Source organism: Eucyclogobius newberryi, unplaced genomic scaffold (assembly GCF_026437365.1).
Source record: "Eucyclogobius newberryi isolate DKJ021-1_F unplaced genomic scaffold, fEucNew1.0.hap1 SCAF_8, whole genome shotgun sequence".
Lineage (NCBI taxonomy): Eukaryota > Metazoa > Chordata > Actinopteri > Gobiiformes > Gobiidae > Eucyclogobius > Eucyclogobius newberryi.
The window spans coordinates 24,816,730-24,837,470 of NW_027316500.1; the positions used below are offsets into that span (position 1 = coordinate 24,816,730).

The window sequence follows — 20,741 nt, forward strand, 5'->3', positions numbered from 1 at the left end:
GATGCTCCGCTGCATCGCGCACACTGAAGGCTACGACTCTGCGTTGGGCTAATGCTTTGGCAAGTGCGAAGCTTATTAAAGGCTTGTTTTGTGAGAGAAGTGAGGGGGAGGCTGACCACAGTCCTGGACAAAACCACACAGACGATGCCAGTGCAGTGGGGGGAGACCTGCCTGAGGGCCCAGCAGGACAAACGCACAAGAAACCTACAACCAGACAAGACCGGGAAAGGACAAACTAGTCAATAAATAAGTTTAGAATCAAAAGTCTTCATGAAGTCTTGTTGAGCGTGCTTGTTACGCTGCAGAAGACCAAACTCATTAGACTCATTGTGTGCCCGCTCCTCTTACATCTCTACATCGTGTTGCGTTGTATCGCTCGCTCGACCTCTCTTGTCTCTCTTCGGCGTTTCCGCGTTGCCTTTTTTCCGCCGCGGAGCACGAAAACCCAGCGCCTTTTATCTTTCAAAATCAATTAACAGCAGCTTAATTCCGCAGGACAGGATAAAAGGAAGGTAATATCTGAATTCATATTTGATTGTGGTGCTACATCTCGCATATGGCCTTAAGTACTGGAAACAGTCCTCGCAGGGGTGTCCCACAATAGAGCAGTGGCCTCGGGGCAGAGTACCCGCGCGGGCTGCTCTGATTGGTCGCCCGTGTCATTAGTGCCAGCATTGTTTAAGGAGTACATGTGGACCAGACCGGAGGAGGTGACAGCTGGGGTTTTAAAGGAGTTTTCAAACAGCTTCTCGGAGCCGATTTTCATGACAGGAAAGTGACTCCGGCTCTGTCATTAAGCGCTGACAGCATGCCATCCTAAACAGGGCATTTCTCCTCTGCCTTTTCACTCCCTTAGCTCCCTCTTTTTGGCTTGCCACCTCTAATTTGCCCCCTTCCCGCTCCCGAAAACCCCTCCACCACCTTCTGAAGTCGCTCGTATCTTTCTTTTCCCTCCCTTCCCGTTTGAAGGCGGTTGAGAAAGAAGCAAAAGAAAAGAGACGGTGAGATCGGGCACCTTACCTCATCATTTTGGGCGAGCAGTTGGGCGAGTTCCGCATCCCTCCGTTGCGCTGCTTTTTTTTGGGCGACAGCGTTGACGGATGCTCATCTTCGACTGCGAACACATGCAAAGGGCGTCAGCGAGAGAGAAGACAGGCGGCAGGCGCCGAGAGCTGGACGTGACATGTATACAAAGGGGAATCTGTCAATCAATCATCGCAATTAAGAAAAGAAAAAAAAAAGTACAACAAAAGAGGGAAAGGAAACTTTAAAACTAAGACAGAAAAGCATTAGTAAAAATTTGAAAATAGGCAAGGAGAAAACCACGGAGAAAAACCAATTTGCGGTTTTAAAACTGAAACGCGAGGCTCACGTCCCACAGATATTTGAATTGATTTTATTCTCTAAGAGACTTGGGCTGGCTGGACCTAGCACCAGAAGGTTCATGCTCGCTTGTGTCGTTAATTGCCATGGGATGGTTCAGACTGTGCTGTCGGTTGAGGCCGTGGGCAAAAAGCGATGAAGATGAGATAAACAAATGTTATGGAGATGGAATTTTGAATGCTTTGGAAGTCTTTTGTATTTAAATCCTGATTCCCACCCCATCATTCCAGTTTGGACACGAATGGCTCTTCTACAGGTCTAGCTCCAAGCCACAAATGCTTATTATCAAACTGCATCATGAAACAAATTAGGGCAGAATTAGTAGTGAATATTAAATGAGCGAACAGTAGAAGAAAGTCAGGACTAGTCAGGATGCATTGTTCTATAGAGTAACATTGACTTTCTTGATTTGACAGCTTTTGTTTGATGCCGTGGCAGTGATTCGTGAGATGAATTTCCTGTCAACCGTGTTTCACTTTGATGTGAAATAGAAGAAAAAAGGCTATCTTCTTTTCAAACTTCTCCAGCTGGAGTCCCAGACAGAGGCGAGCGGAGCAGGCGCAGTGAGGCCGTGGGCTTAGCGTCTGCAGACTTCAGTCAGGCTAACAGCAGTCTGATCTTCACTACTGTCTGGGAGTTTCAACAGCGTTTAGACAGGCACCCAGGCGCTCGCATCCACCCTGGCCTCTCCCAGTGCAAATGCCAGGAGCAGCGTCACTTCAAACCCGGATCAGTCCTTTGGTTAGAAATCAATAACACAGCATGATATTAGTGTAAATCAATGAGTGCGCTGCGAGCCCAGACTATTCCAAGGATGTGGAATCTCATTATTGTCTGAGCACCTATTCTCAGCTGTCACCTAATTCTGCTAATAAAAGATAAGAAACATGACTCTGCCTCCTAATAAAATGTCAGCCTGTGACATTTGCTTTATCCAAGCGGGCATTCACACTCCTGTCACAAGGCGTGCCACTTTACAAACAGGATATCTGTGCAATGCAGTGAAAATAATTAGGAAATTAAGGCTATAGGCAACTACTCTGTATTTGAATAAATGTGTCTACTTGATACAATAAAACTGTATTGTGAAGGAAGTTTTGAAGATATGCAAAATATAAATTATCTCATTTACAGTAAAAACGACTTTCAAAGAAGTGCTAAAGGTTTTATGCACATTAATTTTATTTGTTGGATAATAAAACATCCACTAATGCATTTAAAGAAATGTTTTGACAATTTATTTTTTATAGACATAAGATTGTCTGACTATTGTTATGGAGAAACAAAACCATTGATATGAATTTGTGTCAATCTAGCCCTTCTCTAACTTGTGCAACAGTGTAGTGTCTGCAGAGCACTCGCAGGCTGTGAGTGGACGGACTTGCAGAGCCACAGCTCGAGGTCAGGCGAGGCGTCATGCTCAGGCAGGATGAGGTTACTGATGCACCCCTCAGAGAACCTGCTGTGCCTACTTTGATTGTGCAGCATGGCATTACTGGGGTGGTAGCGGTATTTCACTGGCAGACTGCGGGCTCGGTTGAGCCGGCTCTCCACCAGGAGTCGTGCCCCAGACTCTGGCCCCGGCCCTGAGATACTGAGGCGCAGCTGCTGCACAGGCTCACAGGGGCCCGCCGGGAGCAGGCTTCCTTTACGGTTATTAACAAGAGGGATATCGGCGGAGCTGGGGCCGAGCAGGGCGTCCTGGCTGCGGTGCTGTGCTTTGGGGACCAAGGAATTTGTGACGCTGCAGCCGGGGATTTTAACAGATCGCTTTTGAAAAGATGGTCTAACTTCCTCCTTTACTGTCAAACATGAAGAATAAGAGTGTGAGACATTTGCAGTTGTATTTTCAGGCAGGTTAACTAAAGTTCTACATTTAAAATGATGTCTACATGCACTTTACTTTGTTAGGAAAATCCTTTTGATAACGTTACACATACATACAACACTCTAATAAAGGTTATAACATAATTAATTCTGTTTTGGCTCATGTATTGTTTCTTTGTCTAATATGAGAGGAAACAGAAGGTTCCTTTAGTCTCCTCCACATTGACCATTGTCTGTGATGTGATGCACACACACACTACACACTGTGTGCTTGTTGGGAGTCGCTCAGGCTGTCTCTCCCTGTGGTAGAAGGCTGGTCGGTGGTTGTTTGGTAGAAAAAGCATGCTCGGGTGGCCGCGGGCGATAAACAGACGTTTATCCCAGCCGTCAGCTGCCTCCTTGATTTACGGGGCGCCACCGATAGCTCCTGGATTCATCTGGCCCTTGTCAAACACGAGCAGCGTTAGAGAGCGCTCAGCCGCCCTGGCAGCTCCACTGTGCATTCTGAAGCACCCAGACGGCAACTGTCCCTTCCTGAAATGCTAATCACATGATGGTCCTGTCCTGCACGCACGCCTGCTCACATCGCCACGACCCAATGTAAACTGGATGATGGGAGCAGGAATAGCTTTGCAAAATGTAGACTTTGGTATGAGCTCTGCTGGCTCTGGTGCAGTGTGTGCTGCGGGAGCAAGCTTTGGCCCTGCATGAAATCGGGTTTGAGGCCATGCATTTCTCCTTTAGGTCAATGAAATGGCAATTGCTTTTAGTTTGGGTAAAGAGGCAGCCACTATACTGGTAGAAACAGTATAGGATGAAACCAACAGAAAAGTCTCAAAGCTCAGCATCAGTGAGATTCAAAAGGAGAGTTATTATGAGGAAATTACACAGACATGAAATGCTTGACAAAAGACATAGCACTCTCAAAAGAAAGTGTACTTAACCAGTACAAGTAGTGTTTCTAGAGATTTACCTAAATTGCAATCGGCTTTGAATCGCACCCCAGTCTCTTTTTGACTTCCACTGTTCCCTGGTGTTGTAGCGCCATCTGCTGCCAAATGCAGCACAATACAAAAAGAATATTTGAAGCAACTGCACAGTACAGAATTAGCAAACACAAAATGAATAATTGTTTGGTTGTGTTTAACTGATTCAATTCTATCATGTTATAACTTATGACAAACTAAACATGGTTTGTGACCATTTACAACAGTAGTTTAGTTGAAGGCACATGACAGTGAGGAGACTAGAGTCTAAGACAAGTGTCGCAGAGTGAAGAGGACAGACTTACGTGATGTGACATATCCATTATACTTATATTTGGCTGAGGAGAATGCAAAGACAGTGGCAGGTCACACACAGGACAGAGGATGTCATGAAACATTCAGAGAGGCACGACACAACAAATGCTGATGGGGACGACAACATGGTGCTGATGGAGTGGAAAGGATGGAAGTAACAAAGAAGTGTGCAGCATCACAACAAATACAGAGAGGATAAGGTTTATGACTGTGACACAAACACAGGGCGTCACTCATCAAGAGACTGTGGTTAAGAGAGTTAGATTTGATGTGTTATGAGGACTTTCCTATGTCATCAAATGAAAGAGGAGTTTTCCTTAGAAATGTTATATTCTTGAGAGAATGTAAATGTGATGATTGAAAACTATGATGAAGGTTATGTTGTATATTGCATGTAACATCCACACCACAGACAGCAGACCATTACTATTCAAAACAGCCTTCTCCAAAAGCAAGGATTTCTAATCTTTACAAACAGTCCGTCTTTACGTTACTGTGATTCGGCCGATCAAACTATTAGCTAAAAAAGCATGATAAATATGAGTTTGGTTTGAGGAGAGCAGACAGTGGTGGCACTGGTGGCAGCAGAGCACCGCCGAGCGGAGCTGAAGGAGCTGAAGGAGTTGTGAGCTGCAGTGTCTTGCAGCAGTAAAGGTCACAGAGAAGGCCCAGGGCTGGCCTCTGACACAGATCCTCAAGCACAGAGCCACAGTGGCCCTGGCATCTGTCTCAGGCAATCTGCCTGTTCCACACAGCACACGCTAACAGGCTAACAGGCTAGCATGTGGGGCAGGGCCAGGCAGCACAGGACACAGGCTCCAGAGGCTCCAGAGGCTCCAGAGGCTGGGGAGGGGACTCGCCTGCTGCCTGGTGGACTGCAGCTGTCAGGCTCAGTTTGGTGATGGACCAGCAGTGCTGGGAAAATGAAAATGCAAACATAATTTCTGTGTCAAGAAAGATAAGATCTCCAGCAATGAGCTGCAGAAGCACACCCATGTGAAGACACAAATATGTGTATTATACACACGAGACATTACCCAGAGGCCAAGAGCCCTTAGGCACGTACATGAACCTACTTTACATCTCCACTGATGTAATCGTACGTAAACACTTCCATCACCACGTTTAAGCCAGACTTTATACTGATCTCATCATTATATTGTACAATCAATAAAAGCATCGCTGAGGCCTGTCCAGCTGGATCCTGTTGATTTCAGTGCATTAGTGTTGAATGTTGAATGGGACTAAATCACAGACCACAGAACAGTCAATGACAGAGCACTCTCCTGGAAATAAATGATCCAAGTGCTCTGCTTAGAAAATGAAAATCAGCTTCAGATGTGCAGCAGGATGAAGTCATAGTGGATAGAGATGTCTTCCTCTTACTCTGGTGGAAAAAGAGGGAAAATGGGGAACGGAAATCCAGCAATCCCTGACAAAGCCTGATGCACTCCTCCACTAAACTCACTTTGTTCAGACAAAGTCGGAGCTAAAAAGGGGGTCGAAATCTAAGACAGTGGAGGCTTTCCTGAAATCCAACAGGGGCTGAGCAGGAGTGAGATCAGTAACCATGTAATGGCCAGTAATTGGTACCGAGGGATATGAGCGCAGACCCGACTACAAGAGGCCAAGCCAAACTCATCATGGCATGTTTGACACTAATCTGGGCTGAGGCGGCGGACGGTGGGAGAATGTTGGGAAGGAAATCAGATCTGTATGTCTGAACCCAAGGCTTTGATAGCTCCGTCTCCTGCTGCCATGTCTAATTGACGGACAATTCTGTATTTCCCATTGACTAAAGAAGAAACCAGGAGGGGAGGAGGGGAGGCCCGGTCCTTTCCTCGCTCTATTCTTTGTTTCCTCTCACTCTCATTTCACCTGGAGGATCAAGGCTCTTTCATTTTAGAGATGTTCTTTCTCCTGGTCTTGCTAACTGACACGTTTTGCCCTGTTTTAGTTTAAAGCTGAGGTATCTGATCAAACCGTAGAAAGAGGAAGTATATATTAGAATCTATTGAACTTGATCTGGCTCTCACAAACCCTTTAGCACATTGATAGATTATGCATCATGTTTTTTGGCCACTAACATGGCTTTAAAATGGCTTTTTCAGATGAAAAAGTGAAGCAGGGTGGACCACCCTTGCTCAGCTTTCATTCCCAAGTGCCACATAGTGACTCGCATGGCTCTTTCCTCATAGTTTGCATTAGATGAAACAGAAAACTATTTTATTAGAAAAAGTTGATTTCTTACCAAAAAAAAAGACTGAATTAATGCATTTTTAGTCAACTAATTTAGTTCACTGCAAGCTCTAATACATTTATTTGGGTGTTGATTTAAAAAAGACTATAATGGGGCTGAAAATGAATTTATTAAAATTATGAATATATAAATTTGATATAATAATTATTATCAATTACAGTTTCAGTTTAAGATTATGATTATTTCATCTCGTCTCTGTCGCCCCTCGTTAAGTTTTAACATAGGATTTTGTCCTCATTAGCAAAAAAATATTTGTATATTGATGGAAAGTGATGATCATTTATTAGTCAACAAAATTAACACTGGTTGATAGTGTAAAGAAATATGATGAATATAGTATGTTTAGTTTTCAGGAACAGTATTACTCCGTTTAAAAAAAAAGAAAGAAAAAAAAGTCGAATTAAAAAAATCAAACTGAAAACTGAACTGAATGTCTCCTTGGAGAATGTACACAATCTTGTCGGTACAACACACCACACCAGAGAAGAGGACACGTTTGAGTGCGCACACAGATCTTACCTTGGGACATTTAGAACCACAAACACCAATGCTTCCACCACTGCCGGACTGATGCAGCATGCGGTGACCACTAGACCACCACAGAGCCACCACGACACGCACTCACGACACGGACCCGGGACACACACCAACACGGGACGCACACACCGACACGGGACACACACACCGACACGGGACACACACACCGACACGGGACACACACACCGACACGGGACACACACACCGACACGGGACACACACACCGACACGGGACACACACACCGACACGGGACGCACACACCGACACGGGACACACACACCGACACAGGACGCACACACACACCGACACGGGACACACACACACACACACACCGACACGGGACACACTCACACACACACACACACCGACACGGGACACACTCACGCATGTTTTCCCATTTCAACAAAATCTAAAGCTAAATTTAAAAAAATATATATATATAGCTCAATCAAGCTCTGTGTGTGTTTCTCTAACTGAAACAAACCAATCGCTCAGAAATGACAAAAAAAAAGTAAATTAAAAAAACACAATACAAGAAGACGACACACACATCGAACAGAAAAGAATGGCGCTGCTGGCTAAACATTCTGAACACACGTACACACACACGTACACACACACGTACACATACACACGGACACGAAACAGCATGTGTGGGGCGGTGTAACTTACAGGCACGTAAAGTGGTTGCGCAATCATGAATAGAGACAGAGGACAGTGGGTAGGCCCTCTGAAGGGTGTCCAAGTTACTATGTACACTGCCTGACATGCAAGAGCAGTCTGGGTCTGAGCGGCCGCAATCAAAACAACATGCCAGTTTCATTCGTTTGTAGACGGACATCTTGGCTACAGTCATGTTTTGGGATGAGAGGAGAGGAAAAGCAGCAGGTTAATGGCAAAAAAGGAGAAATTTTTCAATCCAGGAAGGGGGAAGTCGGAAGGTATCGTCATCAGAAAGTGCAAAGCCTTAGACGCCCGGCCTCCACAGACTTGAACCTCGAATGATTTGGTTTATGCTCCAATTCTTCCAACTAGTTTTTGGGTGATTTTTTGTTGGGCGAGGTCAAGTTGTGTGCTAAGGCTGTAACAACAGAGCAGAAGGCAAAACGATGAAAGGGGGGAGAGGGGGTTCAAGAAGGAAAAGGATGGGGAGGCATTCGTGAACAGGAGCAATGAGCAATGTTTCTACACAAGCAAAAGTGTCATACATTTGTACAAACTCTGTGCGTCATTGTTTTTCTCTGGCTAAAGGAGTGGATCACGTACCTGTATCCCATCATGCAGCTGGAGCAACTCTGACCAAGGCATTACACTACTCGACTAGAGGCTGGTACATGCCCAGTCTGATGGCGTTTCACTGCAGAGCTCCAGAAGGCTTTGTTAGTTTGGGGTTTCACGGATTTATATTGGCGTTTCTTTGGTTATGATTTAGTTCATAATAGGGTAGAACGTGCATGTCTTGTTATCATGCTGTTTAAAAGAGATGCAGTTATTTGCAATAGTAACAAAGATGTAATTTGTATTGCAAATATTGACTTTCAAAGGCTGGTGATGCTGTAGTTCAGACTTCTACAAAATCTTAGTGGTGTTAATAGTTTGTTTTTGTTTTTTAAGGCAAGGCACTGCAATGAGGAACAAAGACTTAAATTTAGAGAGAACTATTTTTTTTTCTGTATATACTTACATAACTTTAAGAAATAAATAGTATTACCGTATTAATGTGTTAAATGTTTTTCATAATTCATTTAAACAAGGAATTTTGTTGAGAGAAAAAGAAAAGGTCAAAACGGAGCATATTTGGGACCAAAAAAATGTAAGGTTTCAATTTCTTGCTTCATCAAGTTGAAGTATTTGACAAAAATAAATAAAATAAATAAATAAATAAAACTCAGAGGATATTACAGAAAATTGGTGTAAAAATTCAAAATGTTGTCTAATTTTAGTTAAAACTTAATAAATCAGGCTCAGAATTCGATATCAACAAATCCATCAAAATCTTGTCAAGCACAAGCTTAAACATTGGTGTGTGTGGGAGTAAAATGCATTAAAAAACAAACAAAAAAAAAACACTTCTGAAGTTGAATGTGCCAACAGAGAATGCAAACTGACCAAAAAAACTGAAAAAATGGAAAATAGTTTTGCCAGTAGCGCCTTGCCTTATTTTTTCTTTTTCCTCTTCATTCAATGTTAATATTACTGCACTGTGAACTAAATCCAATGACAAATTCCAAATAGATGAATCCAAAATGGCAGGGATCTTTGTTTTCCGCTGAGCTAACGCTGGGAGCCCAGAGGAAGGCCGCAGTGAGCGTCCCCAGAGGAGCATGTGTAGATTACTGTGACTCTGGACACAAACATCCCCTGCTCCCGCTCCTCTCATTGGCCAGGTGCAGACTAATGCTGTCTGGCACCTCGTAGCATCTCTGACTCCAGGAGCCACGTCCGCAAATAACATGTCGTTTGAACAATTGGCCAAGGAAAAGAAGGGGAACTGCTCGTCGGGGCTGTTGTGTCCCGTGGCATGCCCGATGAGATGGACTGAGCGTGCTGGACAGAGAAAAAGTGATGGAGCAGTCGTGCACATGGCAGCGGGCAGCGGGACTTCAGAGTCTAAAGGCGCCTGGACGCAGCGGGTGAGTTTACAATGGGACTTTGGACACGCCGTGACCGGAGAAGCGATGGGGTGACACAGGACGCACGCACACGTATACAAAAACACACATATATACACACACAAATATAAACGACATGTCTGACTTCTGACTTCACAAATGCCCAGATTTTTCCCTGCAGAAATACGGGCCTCAGTAGAAAAAGCAGGAGAGGAGTCGTCTCTGAACTAGGAGCTGAAAGCAGCACGTTGCTTGAGAACAAATTCAGCAAGAATGTCACAAATGTCCAATTGTTTTGGACAATAATGCTGGGCGATAATGACAAAGTCATGAATGTAGATTTAAATTTTTTTAAATCCATCAGAACGTGCTCTTGTCTTTTTTGGGGTTAAAATATTACAAAAAACAGGATAAGACTGAAAAAACAACAGCAAAAAAGTGACGAAATAACACATTATACTCTTTATTTTAGAGATTACACATTAAGTTTATTCTTAAAATGCTTTTTGAGCATTTTGAATAGAATTTTTTATAAACAGTATACTTGATATACCTTTTTATTATATATTTTTTTATTATCTCAAATTTTTTGAGCAACTTCATCTTTTTTCTCAGTGTTAAAATGTTTCTTGTTTGCTTTTTGCATTTGTTTTCCAATGTGGTTTTCAAACTGCAAATGGAAAATAAACAAATAAAAAACTACAATAGGAAAGCATAGAAACTTACCAATTTGTAGGATAATTTGAATGAATAAATGGCTTTGCATTTTTGCTGAAGTTGTCAGATCCGTTATATTTCCTCTACAAACATCACACAGAATTCAGTGGATGCTTTTTTTTCTTTTTTAACTTATCAAGCACCGCCATCTAGTGGTGATCTGAGGCTATTTCACGGTCCGTTGAAACGTTGAAGAGTGAGGGAACATGAAAAGTGGCCTAAGTTTGAAAAGCACAGAGTTCTGGGCCAGGACTAAAGGCTGAGATCGCTCTAAGACCAGATTGTTTTGATTTTGTTTTGGCAACCTGTGTCGAAAAGGCCTACAAGGACATTTCTTCTCTCTGAAAGCCACACAAAACCTCTTTTGACATAAGCCAGATACATTTTGTTCTAGTTAATTTTGGTGGCTGTTGGATTACTATATGTCATGTCAAGTTTCCATCCAGTCAGTACTTTCAAAGTCGCTACGATGTGAACGCTAACGCTAAGTAGAGTTGGGAAATATATTGAAAAATGCATAGTTGTTTAGGAAATATGTAAAATTAGAATATGGAGTGCATTGTCTACATTTAAAACTATTAAAATGACCTCAAAGATGAGAAAAACACTGTGCGAGAAAGAGTTTTTGCACTACCATCTGTGGCATTAAGACAGTTTTGTAAGATACTTGGAGCAGTGAAAATATGATATTGTTGAGGTATTTGCAGTTGTGTACATTTTTGACTATTCTATGACTATGAACTATCCATATACTGAAATGTATTGTTTGTACATATGCTGTTAATGCTGATAATATTATGTAAAGACACTTAGCACGGCTGCGTTACTCAAAAAGAGGCAGAAATGTCCAGTTGAATCCCCCCAAAATAATATAAGATATTCCTGCACTTTTGTGGTACATTTTATGTTTTGTGCTACATGTTAGCACATTCTTAATGTTATTGTTATCTCTTCCATGTCATACTTTTTTCATTAATTCTTTCCATTTTTAGTTGCGTAAATCTTTTTTTTTTTTTTTTTTAGCAATGTTCTGGGTCATTTGTTTAATAATAGCTATCTGCATTATTAAAAGTGATTTATTTTTTTTTATTTTTTTTAATTCTTAACATTTTCTGGATTTTTTCTAATAGAAGATTCAATGGTGTCAAACATTTCATATAATTTTGCTATAGATTTTCCTCTGTTCAAAGGGTTTGATTTCCAAGTCTCAAATAACTGACCAAATCTGGACATTCCCTCTTCTATTTTTTGTCCCTTTTTATGTTTAACAAATGAGTATTGAGAGAAATACGTTCACAATATTCCTCTGCACCTACTCTTTTTCTGATATGTTCTACTTCATAATAAGACCCAAGCACATTCTGATGCTTTGTGAAAATATCCTCTGAATATTGTTGAGAAGACGCAAAAAACATATCCAGAAAATCAGTTTTGTCAATATCGCCCAGCTCTAACGCCAAATACGAGCTTGTCTTTTAGTCCGACGGTGAGGATAAAGCAGCGCTACAGCACATCTGATAACGCCGCACTTGGGCCGGCCTGAATCCTGCTGTTTTGGATCGGTTCTGGTCTGAGTACAGTGTAGATGAGTGGCAGGGAAGAGGGATGCAAAAGCTACACTGGTACATGCAACATACAGTGTACTATTGGCTGAAGAATAGAAAACACTGCACTCTGGGTTGTGGGACACCCGTTTGCTTGTTTTTTTGGGGGTTTTACTCACAATATATCACTACCAGAGAGAGGTTAAAATAAAGTGGTGTTTTCCAATGGCAGCAGGAGAAGGAAATACATCAAAAAGTGTGTCACTGGTTGTAAAGAAGCAAGTAAATCAAAAACAACAGAAGAGAATACAACAGGACAGAAGAGTCAGACTTCCATTACTGTAATGGAACTGTCAGTTTAAGTTCAACAACAACACAACGTCCATCAATGAGAGACAGGCAAAAGAAAATCAAGATAAAATTATAGTCATTTGGAGAGTTTTAAATGGATACTTCATGGTTTTACCTTTACAGACAGTGCTACATTAAAAAGAACAGTAATATGACATAAACAAGTTCAATATTAAACAGTTGCATTGTAAGTTTTGTGAGACAGGTTAGGTTTGGGTGTGAAGGGGACAGAGGGAGGGACAGGGACGGAAAGCTACTCACGTCGTTTGCAGCCGCATTTCTTGATCCTTTTGGGGTCGGTGATGTCATCGTGACAAGCTTTGCAGTAAAAAAATGCTCTAAAAAAGACAACATTGTGATACATAGTGTGTTTCACATATTGTTTTCTTTTTGAACACTTCTTGGCAAACCTGACCCATTTATGACATTTTCAAATCGACGGCAGAGGTGATTCTTCCATTTGTACATGTCTGTTATTAGTTCATATACGTTTATAATTAGTTCAAGAAATCCTGTGTATAATATAAAATACTGTGACACATTTTCTTCTCCATTGAGATGTTTCCACTCTTCATCTGTCATAACAAAATATCTTCTTCTTTTCCTATTTTACTTTGAATACATCGAGTAGAATTGTTGTTAAGGCCGCAGTTATTTTATTACTTGGTTTATGTATTTTTAAATGAAATATATTGAACAGGCGGACGAAATATAAATATAAATATAAATATAATTTCAATTTCAAAAGATTTTTTCATCCGGGTTTGCCCAAAATGCACCACGGGAGGAGAGGGAGGAGACGCGGCGCCCAGGAGCGTGTAACAGTACATTTAGCGTGTTTGGCATTGGTAGAAATGACGCTTCAAGTGTGCAACCTTAGTCACGGCAAAACGCGCTGGAGAAAATGTGGTAAACTGGTTCAAAATGTGTATTTGCACGCAGCAGACAAGGAAACGGGCAGACAACTCCGTCACAACAATGCTTTCCAAAATAAATGACTCCCGCAGGATTTTGGCAAAAAATAGCTTCACACACTCTTATATTTTGACTTAGTACCGCTTTTTATATTTCATTTAATTTTTGCGTTGGCGTCGGTACTTTATTAAAAAAATATATAATAATTTATTTTATTTATATTGTAGAAATCAATCAATCTAAGTGCAGCGGATCCGTAAACCAAATAATAAAATAACTGCGGCCTAAGCTCAGTATTACATGTATGTAGTTCAGATATTATTCATGTAGTTATTTATTTATATGCTTTAACAAAAAATATATGGAAGGGTCAAGATGGTCACTGTATTTCATGACCTTTAAAGGCGCAATGGACGATTTTTCGGTGATTTGAGAACTCAGGTGGAAGTGCGCATGCCACTCCCCCGTGTGGACTGATACAACACACACGTGCGTTTGTTTATTAGCGCGACGGATCACATCGCATCTCTCGTCTCTCGTAGATTTCCGTCTTCTTCTGAGTCAGCTCGAACTGTCTTTCTCCGTCTTAATTTTGTCCCATACACTGAGGGAACTATATTATGATTGATCAATGCGCTTAGACACGCGGAAACGTGGGGACGAGCCACACGAGGCTGCAGGTGAGCGGTAGGTGCGTTTTATGACTGATATGTGGCAGGACTAATCAGCAGTCCACGCCACGAGGAAATAAGACTCAGATTTGTGCCAAAAAAATCGTCCATTCAACCTTTAAATGATCTGGTATTAGCTATTGTTTCTCTGAATGCACATGTGTTACCTTTTGACTTCTTTGGCATCACTGGCGATAAAGAATCCTAGCGTTCCTTCTTGCATCTTCACGTGGTTGCCCGGGTTAATGAGGATGCTGGGTGATCAAACACATACAAACATAGCACTCCTTACTCTTTGAATATAGACCACGCGGCTAACACGACATGCTAATCAAGAGGAATGGTACACAGACATTTGGGGGATTTCTCCTGATTTCACCTGCTATGTTTAACTAAAACTAACTCACATGATGGACAGAATGTACAACGATATGGAAGCACATTAAATTTTAATTCTTTGTGATAGTCCGGACATGGGGACACAGAGAAATTGGGGCGATGAGAGCAGAAAGAATTAAAATCATGGCTATGGAGCTCTTGGAGTCTCATTCAAATATGTTTTACAGAAATGGCTGCGTAGCAATACAGAGATATACAGTTGGTTTGGTTAGTATTGGACAGCCGGGTCGTGGGAATGAACAGGCAAAAGTGGGTTCTTTATATCAAATCTTTCACCAATAATAGTCCATCTATATCATTATGGATGTGAAATACTTGTATTCAGCATTATGTTAAGCTATCGAACAATTTGAGAGCTAAAGTACCTAATAGTAAAAAGTACATCTCTAACAGTTTTGAATGTGTCAACTGGCTGTATCATTCCCCATTAATTAGACGGAGACAGATTGGACGAGCGACACACACGTCCTGGACACTCACTCACACACACACGGCTCATTAATGGTTACCTGTGCGGAACACTGAGCCAACAAACCTTTAGAGTCACACTCCTACAGCAACACCCGCCCACAGGAAAGACACAGCTTCACTTTGCAACACTTTTTGGAATTCTACTTTTTTTATATATATCTTTTTTTTTTTCAATGATTATAAAGTGGACTGTTTTTGGTGATTTCAGGTATTCTTTCCTCTGGGCTTCGGAAAAGGTTACTTTGTTAATCGACAGATAGTTAATAGACAAAAACATTAAGGGAGCAATTGAATCCATGTGCACACCGGGCTGATGTGTAACTGCAGTGTTCATGCAGGCCTGATTGTGATTCCTCACTGCAGAAGCAAATTAGCATATCATTCAGTCAGATTGAATGGCCCCCAGAGTTGAGCATGTGTTTAGCATGCATTTTAGTGAAAACCACAAAAACAAATCAACTCCAACGTTCACAAACGTTGCTGCCCAAATCTGAGATTTTCAGGTTTAAAGAGAAAAGGCCTTTTCTTCAGTTGGGTGCAAAGTGATGAACAGCAGCATCAAAACCTCATATTGTGAGCAACAAAACAAGCACCAAACACCTCAAGTGAAAGTGTGGCATGCAGTTAGCAAACAGCATGAGGACAGTCATAGCATAGCACTGCAGTACAGTTAAAGGGACAGGTACGTAGATGCAGACGGTTGCAGTAACTTCTGTGCAGTTGGATTGTTTCTCAAACACCAAACTGACAGGAAGTGACCTCACTTAGGGACATCTACTCGAGAGACGAACGAGCATGGCTGACACGGGGCGGAGATGTATGTACAGACACACGCGCTCACACACGCCTTCAGACACACACACATGCACAGATGGACGTGAGGAGGACATGGAGATCACAGAGAACATGGAGAACACGGAAAACGTGGAGAACATGGAGAACCTGGAGAACATGGAGAACATGGAGAACGTGGAGAACATGGAGAATATGGAGAACATGGAGAATATGGAGAACATGGAGAACGTGGAGAATATGGAGAATATGGAGAATATGGAGAACGTGGAGAACGTGGAGAACATGGAGAATATGGAGAACATGGAGAACGTGGAGAATATGGAGAATATGGAGAATATGGAGAACGTGGAGAACATGGAGAATATGGAGAACATGGAGAACGTGGAGAATATGGAGAATATGGAGAACATGGAGAACGTGGAGAACATGGAGAATATGGAGAATATGGAGAATATGGAGAACATGGAGAACGTGGAGAATATGGAGAACATGGAGAACGTGGAGAATATGGAGAACATGGAGAATATGGAGAACATGGAGAACGTGGAGAACATGGAGAATATGGAGAACGTGGAGAACATTGAGAGGTGGAGAAGATGGAGAACGTGGAGAACATTGAGAGGTGGAGAAGATGGAGAACGTGGAGAACGTGGAGCATATGGAGAACGTGGAGAATATGGAGAACATGGAGAACGTGGAGAACATGGAGAATATGGAGAACGTGGAGAACATTGAGAGGTGGAGAAGATGGAGAACGTGGAGAACATTGAGAGGTGGAGAAGATGGAGAACGTGGAGAACGTGGAGCATATGGAGAACGTATAGAATGTGGAGAATATGGAGAACGTATAGAATGTTGAGAACATGGAGAATATGGAGAACGTGGAGAACATTGAGAGGTGGAGAAGATGGAGAATGTGGAGAACATGGAGCATATGGAGAACGTATAGAATGTGGAGAATATGGAGAACGTATAGAATGTTGAGAACATGGAGAATATGGAGAACGTGGAGAACATTGAGAGGTGGAGAAGATGGAGAATGTGGAGAACATGGAGCATATGGAGAAAGTATAGAACATGGAGAATGTGGAGAACATGGAGAATGTATAGAACATGGAGAACATGGGCTGGGACGTCAAAATGAACAATGGCCCACTCGTGGACTTAGTAACCTGTGATTTATAAATTTCGATTTTGGATAAACAAATTGCTATCCAAATGCAACAATCTCATGCCTTTCCTAACGTGTGACATGAATGAGCGGTGGGTGCTGTTGGTGTATGAAAAATATAAAAAAGACATGCTATAATCTCCAGCAGATAGGTCCTTTATGTAAATGATGAAAAGATTATCGATGTTGCCAACACCACATGTGAGCTCTGAGAGATGTTGATCCCAATTCAGCACCACCATGTATATTTCAAAGAATCATTAGTTAGAAACGGAAAGTTGGACTCATCTCCAAATAAAGCTAAGGGAAGAACTCAACGACACTGAAAAAGAACTGAAAGTGAGAGAAATAAAGTCAGCAAAGGACTGGTAAAGGACAAAACCAAAAAAGATCAAAAATAGGTAGATATGGAGAGGGTGAAGGTTTGGCCTTGGTACAGCGACAACAGCAAAGACAAAGAAACAGCACTTTTACAACACATCCAATTTATCTATCCTCTCTCTGCCTGCAAAGAAGTTAGTGCATTAAAGCACAAGGGACACCATCAAAAGTTAGAAAAAAGGAGGCCTGTGAGATAGTGTTTGGAAAAATATCCTTGGGGAAACTCCCAAAGTCAGAAGCGTTAAAGTGGTGGAGATTGGGTGGAACTTTGGAAGTAAGATAAGGTAGAGGGCATACCGCTTTCGGCTTCTGCAAACAACAAGAAAAGATCTCAAATCAAACAGTTAGCATTAACATAATGGAAAGGAGAAAATAACCAAGTGTGGCCAAAGTCTATCTGTAGCTCTTAGAATGTGGCACCACTGTAAGTGATTCAGAGATGTAGTGATGGCATCAAACTAAAACTCTGTGCTCTGCATTAGCTTAAAGGAGACATATTGTGCTTTTTCAGGTACTTAACTGAACTATAACATAAGTAGATCTGCATTTTACATTTTGTTCATTGTAAATATTGAGCTAAAACGGCTTGATAATAGAAATAGGACCATTGACTTCCTGATAAGCCTCTTCATAGTGACATTTATGTAACAAGCAGAAGATTTTCATGTACATATTTTTAGTTTTGAAAAGTGTCTAAGTGACATTTAACCCTACTTTCTTTCAAAGTCTCATTTTTGAAATGATGTGTACTAAGTAATGATGTGTACTAAGTAATTATGTGTACTAAGTAATGATGTGTACTAAGTAATGATGTGTACTAAGTACTGGGATGTGGGCGGGTCACCTACCCCCTATACCCGCCCACATCCCTGTACAGCACTCAAGCCTACAGGACAACACAGGATTACTTCGACATGCAAGAATCAATCAAAGTACAACTTAGAGTAAAAGTAAAATGCAGATTCTAGTTGATTTTGCATAATGTGTCCCCTTTAAGTTATATTTACAATAAAAAATGTTTTAATCAGAATAAAAGTAAGTATCGTCAAATTTCTATGGAAACTGTCAGTGAACAAATACATTTGACACAAGTGAGCGGGACAGGGTGAGTGGGATTTGGCAATTGAGATTACTGAAAAAGAGTTTCCATGTTGTTATAGTGATGATATAGTTAAGACACTGACGTTAGTTAGACTCCACACGGACACAGTTAAATCACACCGGGAGAAGTTAGGAACATAATAATGACATATGGAAGGGCGTGGCACATTGTGTCCTCCCTTTTACAGAATCTGAATGCTCTCTTACTTGGTTTGACGTCTATTGGACTGCACCTGCACTGTACAGTCTGTCTGAGGTTATTGTGCCACTCTGAACATGTCGGAGTCAAACGTTCCTCCATCAAGGCAATCAACCAATTCTTTACATTTGTTTGAAAGAAAACCGGCATCAACAGTATCTTTTGGCACTTTACTTTCAAGGTCAAACGGTGAGGATCTAATCGATTTTTGACGACTTTAATGAGTGCAAAGAGGATAAATAAGTAATGCAATACCTTGGCAGAGGTATGGATGGAATTAAGTAAGAGTGCTATAAAGCCACTACAAGTGTGATAAAGTCTGCAGCGTTTGAACAAGCTGCCGAGTACAAACCTGCTCTCTCTCTGCTCCGACTTGTACTCAATAGCGATAAGTAACAGCTTCAGCTTCACATAGCACAGCCTGGAAAACACATTGAGTCGACATGGTTTACATTCACTGAGGACCACTTTCACATGACCATATCTGCTTCACTTCCTCGTGATGCTGTTAAGTCTGCCGGGCTGATACTTACTCACAAATAACCGGGAAGGACAGCCCTACAAAGGCATTGGACAGATACTCGGTGTACATCTCATTCGCCACTCCTTCAAGGTAGTACTTCTGCCACGTGTCCTCCTCGATCTGATGAAAAGCACAGAGGAAGTGTGACGGAGCGGAGCAGGAGAGAGACGGGTACAGCGGCAGGAGGAGGAGAAGCAGGGGAAATGTGCTCCGCAGATGTTCCGGCCTCAACATGAGCCTGGTCATTATAAGCCCATCGATCATGTTTATGACATGAGAACAGCTCTTTGATGGAAGCAAGCACCTCTTCAATTTGAAACCACAAAACACAGAACAGATTCCATATGAAACGTCAGGGTAAAATATGATGTGCCAGTGTGACTGAGCACACGGCAACCGAGGCCTTTTTCAAACTAAGATGTCAGGGTTTCTCAGTGAGAGTCCGTGAGCAGATCTATTCCAGCTGTAGTGACTAATGCACTTAAGCCTCACTTAGACAGGGTTATCATGTCACAGGGCCAAGAACGGAATGTGATAAACCCGTGTGTGGAGTCGTTGGATCTTTACCTCGATGAAGGAGCGCATGGAGAAGAGGTTGGCCAGCATGGTGGACAGGCCCTGGGCCAGGCAGCTCTGGGCGATGAAGCCGGCCTTGAGCTCAGCCAGGCAGATAGCATCGTCTCCCTCCTTCCAGTTCCAGCTCGGAATGTTCAGCAGATGGGCCTTCATCACACGACAGAGGCAGCACAGGTCAAGTCTGTCCCACTGCATTAGTGGAAACCCCTCGCTTCACTTCCACTGGTTTAACGTCTTAATTTTCCCAACATTTCATCGCTACAAAGTGATGGATGGATTGATACTGATATAGCGGTACTGAGTGAGGTATCGAAAAGTGTGGATTGTCATGCTAAATATTGTTAATATATAAATGAGTTTTCAGTTCAAGCTGGGGTGAAGCAACGATAATGATGCTAAGGTAAATGACAATGCATTTAAAAACAAAAGTCATTGGTATCAGCTCGATATTGCGATACCACAGTATGACTTGGTATCAGAGCAAAACAAAAATCACTTGTATTGCCTATCAGAGGTACTTCAGCTATATTTGAAAGTCTGTTGAAGTATTTTTGTATATTTTATCTTAAACTTTTCAAAACCCTTAGTAGCTAGAACTAGAGGGACACTACTGCACCATGAATGCAGCATATCATTCATGGAGCTTGTCGCCCTCTAAAGTATTCCATCGGTACTGCACACAAGCGAGTTTTATTTATGCCTCTTGTGTATCTGACAGTGGGTAACAAGCGACACACGTTACCTTATTGTGGTATTGAAGCATCTGTGTGATGATTCTGATTTTCGGATGGTAGTTCTTGATGGAGATGACCCTAAAAAACACATCATCATTAGCACACATGCGCCTTAAACACCTTAAACACAGGCTTTGGAGGAAGTGGAGTCTAAGCCGACCTCATGATGTTGGAGGCGTCTTCAGCATCAGGGTCTGCACAGTATTTGTTAGCCAAGATCAAACAAGCGTCTGCAGATTCGATCTACACACAGGGGTAATAGTCAGAGTTTG

The 20,741-nt window shown here is 41.9% G+C and overlaps 1 protein-coding gene across 10 annotated transcripts in view; it reads right to left on the reverse strand.

Annotated features, from left to right (window-relative positions):
- kcnma1a (potassium large conductance calcium-activated channel, subfamily M, alpha member 1a) overlaps positions 1-20,741 on the reverse strand; it is a 234,199-nt gene that overhangs the window by 24,799 nt on the left and 188,659 nt on the right. For 5 of the 10 annotated variants that reach the window (XM_072436881.1, XM_072436887.1, XM_072436880.1 and 2 more), the window contains exons 12-21: positions 20,630-20,712; positions 20,478-20,547; positions 19,727-19,882; positions 19,170-19,279; positions 18,989-19,057; positions 17,634-17,645; positions 14,287-14,373; positions 12,795-12,871; positions 4,184-4,261; positions 1,021-1,114 (exon numbers count right to left, since the gene is read on the reverse strand). In XM_072436881.1, coding sequence (XP_072292982.1) covers positions 1,021-1,114; positions 4,184-4,261; positions 12,795-12,871; positions 14,287-14,373; positions 17,634-17,645; positions 18,989-19,057; positions 19,170-19,279; positions 19,727-19,882; positions 20,478-20,547; positions 20,630-20,712 — 836 coding nt within the window. Of the gene's footprint in view, positions 1-1,020; positions 1,115-4,183; positions 4,262-7,981; positions 8,156-12,794; positions 12,872-14,286; positions 14,374-17,633; positions 17,646-18,988; positions 19,058-19,169; positions 19,280-19,726; positions 19,883-20,477; positions 20,548-20,629; positions 20,713-20,741 lie in introns of all 10 variants that reach the window. The other 5 variants (XM_072436886.1, XM_072436889.1, XM_072436883.1 and 2 more) reach the window with 4 other exon arrangements.